This window comes from Macrosteles quadrilineatus, unplaced genomic scaffold (genome assembly GCF_028750875.1).
Source record: "Macrosteles quadrilineatus isolate MER2022 unplaced genomic scaffold, UCM_ALF_1.0 Scaffold_3__2_contigs__length_128488019, whole genome shotgun sequence".
Taxonomy (NCBI): Eukaryota; Metazoa; Arthropoda; class Insecta; order Hemiptera; family Cicadellidae; genus Macrosteles; species Macrosteles quadrilineatus.
This window is the reverse complement of record NW_026542596.1, coordinates 107,640,053-107,648,873: the sequence shown is the minus strand read 5'-3', so window position 1 is coordinate 107,648,873 and position 8,821 is coordinate 107,640,053. Positions and strand designations below refer to the sequence as shown.

At 38.3% G+C, this 8,821-nt stretch overlaps 1 protein-coding gene across 1 annotated transcript in view; it reads right to left on the bottom strand.

The window, feature by feature from the left end:
- Window positions 1-1,460: 1,460 nt before the first annotated feature.
- LOC128988882 (GMP synthase [glutamine-hydrolyzing]) overlaps window positions 1,461-8,821 on the bottom strand; it is a 30,441-nt gene continuing 23,080 nt past the window's right edge. The window contains exons 12-15 of the mRNA XM_054410627.1: window positions 6,521-6,646; window positions 4,921-5,154; window positions 3,657-3,845; window positions 1,461-2,033 (exon numbers count right to left, since the gene is read on the bottom strand). Of these exons, the coding sequence (XP_054266602.1) occupies window positions 1,932-2,033; window positions 3,657-3,845; window positions 4,921-5,154; window positions 6,521-6,646 (651 nt within the window). The 3' untranslated portion in view covers window positions 1,461-1,931. The remainder of the gene's footprint in view (window positions 2,034-3,656; window positions 3,846-4,920; window positions 5,155-6,520; window positions 6,647-8,821) is intronic.

Genomic DNA, 8,821 nt, shown 5'->3' with positions numbered 1-8,821 from the left:
GCTGGCACGCTTCCAGAGGTGGTCAGACTACGCTGCTCGCTGGCGTCAGCGAGTGCGAGTGGTCACGTGACCTCTAGTCGCCGTTGTTTTTGAATTTTGTGGTCACATTAAGCTGACAGTAGCGGCTTCTTTCAATTCGCCGCTGATGCCAGCCTAGTGTGACCCGTGCTTTAGCTTGAAGTAAAATGCCTTGTGTAGCTTTGTTAGTGACTAAGGCACAGTTCACACGAGCGACTTATCTAGCTGACTTGCATTGACTAGCATTTTTCGCGACCCGGCGATACACCGGTTCTGTGGAATCTCTCGTGGGCATGCATGTCACTCAGTCATGTCATGGGCTCAGGAGGAACACAGGAAAAGATGGGTTAGGCTTCAGCACCATAGGGTAAGTAAGCTCATCCTCTTCTCCCCTTCCCAGACGGTCGCCTCCAATGCTCTACGTTCAGACAGGAGGCAACTCAGACAGATCACAGGAATGGTCACTGGACATGGCTTCCTGAAATTGCAGCTGCATCGCTTGAGGATGCACAATGGTTACACTGTGTGTAGGAAATGTGGGCAATCAGAGGAGACTGCTGATCACCTACTCTACGACTTCACAGCTCTGAATAAGGTAAGGGACAGTACTCTTGGTGCAATGACAAGGGGCAGACACCTTCCTCAGGAGGAGCTCATAGACAGGATGCTGGAGTTCATTAAGCAACTCAGGTTTGACGGACTCTCAAAAAGCCCATCAGTGGCTGACGTGCAACAGGACAAGGTCCGCCCCTACAGAATCAATCAATCAACACCGGTTCACACGAGCGACAAGTCCAGACTAGATGAAAATATCGATATCAAAGACACTGGGATTCATCACTGGCGCACAATGAGAGCGAAGGGAAGTATGCGAGCTGCAGCGTGGCGACCGACCGCTTGTGTGAACGCTCTCATATGGCTACGTGTACTGCTACGCCACTAGAGAGGGTGACTGGGTAGCTGCGATGAGTCGAGACACTTGACTGGGAGGTGGGGCCTGACTATGGTTTGCGTCACCAAGATTGAACGCGGCTCAATTGCCGTCGCCCTAAAAAAATAATAATAATAATAAATTTTATCAAACTGGTCCTCCCCCATTGCAAACGCTTAACTTGAGTATAACTGCAATAAGCATTTTATACTTATATGCCAAACCCGTACGAAGGGCACTCTGCTAGTCTTTAAATAAAAAAAAACCTCAAACCCTCTCATGTTTTAATATACAAGATTTATGGGTACAGTAACTAATAAAAGTAACTGTGAAAATGATCAAAACTTTAATCAATAAGTACATTATTCTTATAATAAAATTATCATGCAGTTTAGAAATAAGTAGTTATAAATATATTCATTACTTATATTTATAAGGTACACAATTTCTAATTTTAAAAATAACTCTCTGGAGTCACAGGAAAAGACAATCACAAAGAAAAACAACATGGTGTTTCTAATAACTATTTATATTATTCATAATTTACATTTAAAACAGTAATGTTTTCAAAACAGAACCATCTCATGACACATGAGTTGTCCTTAAAATACACGACAGCTCATGTTTAATAACTGTTAGTGACAGTATAAAAAAATACATATATAAAGTCCGAAAACATTTCCTCCTTACCCTCTCTACACTATATTTCTGATAGGCTTCAAACAAAAAATCTCATTTGGTAATAAAACAATAAAATAACTGCAAGCATCATATGTTAAAATATTTTTAAAATTAAAAAATAAATTAGCGTGAAAAAGACAATCTTTCTAAAACAACCGAATCAAAAGAAATATGCAATATAATTTTTTTTAAATATACAAAATAAGTTTGTACCACGGAGGTCTACTGTTGAGTTATTGTGTACAGTCAGTCTCTGGAATGCTAGCACACAGGTTCACACGTCATCGTGTGTATACGGACATCATTCCCACTCTGTGGTACCGGGGGGTTTAGACGTCAGGTCATACAACACTCTTGATATGCCTTGCACACTAGACACTTCTGAGAACATCTTGTTGACAACCTATAACAACAGTAGACAGTTAACATCAAACGTCAGTAGTACTGAGGGGTTTAGAAATCAGTCATATCAACACTCTTGATATGCCTTGCACACTAGACACTTCTGAGAACATCTTGTTGACAACCTATAACAACAGTAGACAGTTAACATCAAACGTCAGTAGTACTGAGGGGTTTAGAAATCAGTCATATCAACACTCTTGATATGCCTTGCACACACTTTTGAGAACATCTTGTTGAAATTACAACAGTTGACGGTTACATTCATCTAGCTGACATAAGTACAAATTAGCAGATGCAATCCGAGACAACAGAAAAGCAGTAATAATATTTGGGGAAATTTTCCAAATTGGGGAGAGCTCAGAGAAGATTATATGTAGAATTAGGGGTGTGCGAGTGCTCGAACCTTCGAGCTTTTTGGTTGAGCTTTTCATTATTCAGCTTGGCTCAGGCATTTAAAAAAAGTTCAAAGTCACTCAAAGTAGACATGTATTATACAGGGTGTTTTTTTAAAAACTTGAATCTTTATTTATGTAAAAACCGCAATAGATAGAAATATGCAGTTTGCGGGAATCATCTATTGACGTAGGGGGACCAATTGTTTTGAATTCAACGTTACATTCACATTCCCCCCCTTTCCCCCCCCTGCCCCCAACCTAATTTTTTTAAATAGCAAGGTACCCCTTGTGACATATCAAATAAAAGAGCATGAAAAAAGAAAATTTTTGATGAAAAAAAATTGAAAATCGGTTCATAAATTTGTGAGATATTTCCCCCCTCACCCCCCCCGGAACTTAATTTTTTTTAATAGCAAAGTACCCCTTGTGACATATCAAATGAAAGAGCATGAAAAAAGAAAATTTTTGGTGAAAAAAAAATTAAAATCGGCTCATGAATTTGTGAGATAATCACCTCCCTTTTCCCCTATCCATAACTTGTTTTTTAATAGCAAGGTACCCGCCCTTGTGACATATCAAATGAAAAATTAATTTCGCCAAAATTTTTCTTTTTTCATGCTCTTTCATTTGATATGTCACAAGGGGTACTTTGCTATAAAAAAAAATTAAGTTCCAGGGGGGTGAGGGGGGAAATATCTTACAAATTTATGAACCGATTTTCAATTTTTTTTCATCAAAAATTTTCTTTTTTCATGCTCTTTTATTTGATATGTCACAAGGGGTACCTTGCTATTTAAAAAAATTAAGTTGGGGGCAGGGGGGGAAAGGGGGGGAATGTGAATGTAACGTTGAATTCAAAACAATTGGTCCCCCTACGTCAATAGATGATTCCCGCAAACTGCATATTTCTATCTATTGCGGTTTTTACATAAATAAAGATGCAAGTTTTTAAAAAAACACCCTGTATATACTGTTGTGTTATTATATGTTGTGTGTGTATTATATATATGGTGTCCAGTCACGGAAGTCCCCAAAAAGTCCAGGATTTTAGTGAAGGGTCACGGAAGTCACCGAAAGTAACATATTTACGAACGTCACAAAAAAAATCATATCCGAACGGGCAATATGGTTGAGATATTTTGCCAAGAATAGACAAAGAAGGTTAGACTGAAAACAAAATAAAAATAAATGTTGACCGAACAGTGAACTTGTACTGTGTTACTTACTTCAACGGGCAGATCCTTTCCGGGGAGAGCAGGTGAGCCAGTCATGAAGTCCTGGGTCTTGAACGGCCTGAGCACCACAGACCTCTGACATGAAGGACCTCTTGTCACAGCGTCTCGATCGAAGTGGATAGGGATCAACACGACAGGCATCTGGCTCACCAGGTGTTGTGTGTTTGTGGCCACCAGGACCTGTGAATCACCACAAAGAAATACAACAAGGATCCATAAGTAGCTTACTTATCAACTTAGTATAAAGAGAGGAAAAATGTCCCAGGACAGTTAAATATTTCATAAAGTAACAAAGTTAGGGCATATGTTATAACTTGTATGGATAGGCAATGTCTCAGTAATAACTTATATGGACAGTGTCGCAGTAATAACTTGTATGGATAGGCAATATCTCAGTAATAACTTGTATAGATAACAATGTCGCAGTAATAACTTGTATGGATAGGCAATGTCTCAGTAATAACTTGTATGGACAGTGTTGCAGTAATATCTTGTATGGATAGGCAATATCTCAGTAATAACTGGTATAGATAACAATGTCTCAGTAATAACATGTATGGATATGCAATGTCTCAGTAGTAACTTGTATGGATAGGCAATATCTCAGTAATAACTTGTATAGATAACAATGTCGCAGTAATAACTTGTATGGATAGGCAATATCTCAGTAATAACTGGTATAGATAACAATGTCTCAGTAATAACATGTATGGATATGCAATGTCTCAGTAGTAACTTGTATGGATAGGCAATATCTCAGTAATAACTTGTATAGATAACAATGTCGCAGTAATATCTTGTATGGATAGGCAATATCTCAGTAATAACTGGTATAGATAACAATGTCTCAGTAATAACATGTATGGATATGCAATGTCTCAGTAGTAACTTGTATGGATAGGCAATTTCTCAGTAATAACTTGAATGGATAGGCTATGCAATGTTTTTATAACAACTCGACTCAAATATTTGAGTAGTAGTTACTACTCAACTTGAGATGGAGTATTTGGCAGAGGTTAAGGAATTACTCAAAAGTTGAGTACTCGCCAACCCTCGCACAACCTGGTGTGTTTGCATCATATTCTAATTTAACAATTTCTAATAATAAAATATACCCCGCTGCACCTTGCTAGATTTCCACTAAAATATTCCCTTACAATTGTCAGATTTATTTCCTATTCAAAAAATATTAATTTCAATGAGTACTTAGGTTGTTGCTACAGGGGTAGTAATGAAATGTAATTGCCAACAAAACCTGTGTGGCGGCGTGGTCAACCTGCCGCGCAGTACTGAGCACCAGCGAGGTGAGGTAGGTGGGCGTGATGTCGGTGATCTGATCCCTGACCAGGTCGCCCCAGATGTAGCAGACCCTGTTGACATTGTGGCAGACCCGAGGTATGAGTCGTGCCAGGAACAACAGATCCTCCCAGTTGGGCTCCTTCTTATCACAGGACAGTCCAACCACATAGCTATAACTTCTCCTGTCACCCTGCACAATGCAAGTCCATTGGTTCAGTTTATTTTATACAAATTACAAAATCTAAAATGACTTAGTTTATTGTAATATGACTAATTAAAGGAGATTTAATTGATTTTATTAAAAGGTACAAACAGACCGTAGCATACCCGACCCCAATTAAAAAAGTCTGACGCACAGGCCTCTAACCCTCTGAGTGTCCCTTGTTTTGGCCTTAATGTCTGCCTATTTTTTGCTCATTTGCAAGGTTTTATTAAAACGGATCTGAGAAGCTTGAAAACAATGTTAATTATAGTGTTCTATATACCATTTTGTTTGGAAAATCATGGGCTTCAATATTATACATAGAACATAAGGAACATTTGTTTAAAAAAAAATTTTTAGGTAAAAAAAATATTTTGGAAAATTTTCAAAAAAAAAATAATAAGTTTGCGCTCAATGAAATTGTATAAATTATAGGCCTATAAATATTTGAAAATAGCCACTTTGTTCTAAATTTTATGAGGAATACAAATATATAATAATATCAGGATGTATATTTGCAAATAAATAAGTTATGGGCAAAAAACAGATTTCAGTACATAGCGTTTAGCTAAGAATGCATAGCCTAACCATAGCTAGGAATCTGGCTGATAATTTACATCAATATCACTACCTACTTCTTCAGGATCATCAACCAGCCCTTCAAAATCACTTAAATCTTCTTATAATGCACCACGTATATCACTACTTTTGATTTTTAACACTAAAACAATGATAAACGTAATAAAACACATCAGTCATCGGTCCGATCTTAACCAAGCTGTTTACAAATACGCACATCAGCTGTCTGCTACAATATTTTCGGAACTAAAATGAATAGCGCTTAGAGACAGACCTTGGGAGAAAGCTCTGAATCTGTCAAATAAAACGATACCTAACTCGATCCAGTTCAATCCGATTTTGTCAGTCATAGAGCCTTCGCCGAAACAGTGTTTCTGAGTCGCTGCAGCGACACAAAACACTACACAAAGTGTGTTATGTGTCGCTGCAGCGACAAATAACACTCGGAGGGTTAATGAACATAAATTCTTATTTTTTTATATTTGTTTTCCTTGATGTCTTATTTTAAAACAAGTTTTAGATACAAAAACACACAGGATGGACAAAATGTTACAAAATGCGTAATTTTAAGTTCGACCAACAAATAATTCACCCTATCCCATCAACTCCCACCAGAGATGTCCACCATTCATTTTAGGTAGGCGTCCCCTACTAAGCTCTGCCACAAACAGGAGTTGTGTGACAATATTTGATCCCTCAATGTACAGTGTTGTCTCCTGGCAGGAGAGACAATACCTTGGAATGTTCATACTTATTTATTGAGTTTGTCAACTACCTGCACTCCGACACTGCGGATGGGCAGTAGTGTGGCTGCCAGGTGTTGTCTGCTTGATACTCTCTTCAGCTCTGCTCGATCGTCTTCACTTGTGGCACTCTCTACTCTGTTCAGCAAAGCGTGTTTCTGTAACATCAAAACACACGGATGACATTTCAATAAGTTCATTTTAGGTTATGGTACATTTATTTTGTTAGAGGGTAAACATTTAAAATCAAGTAAAAAGCAACTTGCACTATTTCAAAAAATAATTTCAGGATCGGGTGCTAATCGGATTTAGATGCTAATTGTGGTTTTCTGTTAGTTTGTGTATAGTTGTAACGACCACTCACAGTAAGGGTAGACAATTCAATGAACAAGCCTAGTTGAGAATGTAACACTTGATTTATTATGTTTAAAGAACAAAATTATTTGTAATGAGTTACTATCAATTGAAAGTGTATTTAAAAAAGTGGTCTTCATAAAAGAGATTTGGAAAGCGAAAATGCCCACCCCCACGGACACCCGCAGGGGGAGGGAAAGATAGATTAGGCTTGACGGTCCTACACGTCACACGGAATTATAACACCTCTTGTCAGCAGAACAATAGGCTACACATTCCATGCCATGACCAAAACAACCGAACAAGATGTAGCAATCGATATACCCAATACTTTGTGACACTCAACAAAACCCAAGTAAACTGCAAGGTTATGCAGGTTACTAGTGGAGTTGCGACACGCTTCCACTGACCTATTGCCAATATTACCGGCAATAGCCAAAACTGTGTTTTGGGCTGGTAATCATGATATGAATAAAATACCCCCACCGCAGCAAACCTGCAGACTAAGCGAATTTCAACTTGTCTGATTACATATTTACTAAAATACTTCCATAAAAAATAAGACATATTTATTCCCAATTCAAATAATATTAGATAGGCTATAACGAGTGCTTAGGTTTGCTGCTACGGGGAAGGTAAACAGTGTTTTATGACCAAACGTCAATAGTATAGGATGAAATAAATAAGTTTGCCAAATTTGATCAACATATATCCATAAACAAGTTAACTACAACAGTTTTCATTTTCTCCATAAGAATAACATGGGGATTTTAAATTTGCATTTTTTTAAATTTTCTCCGTGACCGTTAGACATACAACAATGCTTCAATATACTAAATTATTTCTTTTTTTAAGCTCTACAAAATGGTTGGGAAAGAAATTCTAAAATTTTAGGTTTTTAGGGTCAAAAATGGGAAAAACCCATTATATAAAAAACCCATATATATAAAAAAAATATATATACAGTGCAGTCCGGCTAATCCGAACTAATTGGGACCGAACCCCGTTCGGATTAGCTGATTGTTCGGATTAGCCGAAATAACGTAGATAATCAAGATGGAAGCAATTTTAAGGGGTCGTAGTGTCGTAATATGAACGAGCAATACACAAAAACCAATTTTAATAGTCCATTTACTACAACAAAATTAAAAAAACAACAGTTAAACTTAAATAAGCGCATCAGTTGTGCAATATCTAGCGTGTCAACAATCAACTAGCGTAGAGCGATATGAACGGGTGGGCAGACGTGTATGATGTGACGATAATGCGTGCGGACTGTACGTCTGCACGCACTGCTTACCGAGACTGTACACAGTAGCCTACACGTCTGCCCCGTTCTGCCCCCCTCCCCTCACCAATACACCTAGCTTAATTGTCAGAATCGCAACACAACAACACCTTGATCTAGTCTGCTTTTGTTTACGTAGTGCGGTCAGTCACCTGTGGATTTGCGTGTGTACGGGTTTTTAGTGTGATAAGTGCAATGTCTAACAAACGTAAACATAACACTTTGACTCTTAAAGATAAGCTGGAAACTTTAAAACGTTTGGATAATGGTGAAAGTGTGACTAAACTAGCGAAAGAGCTGAACGTTGGCAAAGCTACAATTTGCGACTGGAAAAAAAACCGTGCGAAACTTCAACAATATTGCACAACGTCTTCAGAGGTAACCCTTGAAAATCGGCAAACGGCGCGACAGTCGCAGTATGATAAAGTTGACGAAGCGCTTTTTCTGTGGTTCTCGCAAGAAAGGGAAAGGGGAACCCCTTTAAGTGGACCTATCGTTCAAGAAAAGGCAATTCAGTTGAACAATCTGTTAAATGGCGACAGTTCCTTCACAGCCAGCACCGGTTGGTTTGACCGGTGGAAAAAACGTCATGGTATTCGGCAGCTAACTGTCACCGGTGAACAACTTTCCTCAGATCAGGCTGCAGCGCAGGAATACCTTGCTTCATTTGACAATTTAATAAGCGAAGGAA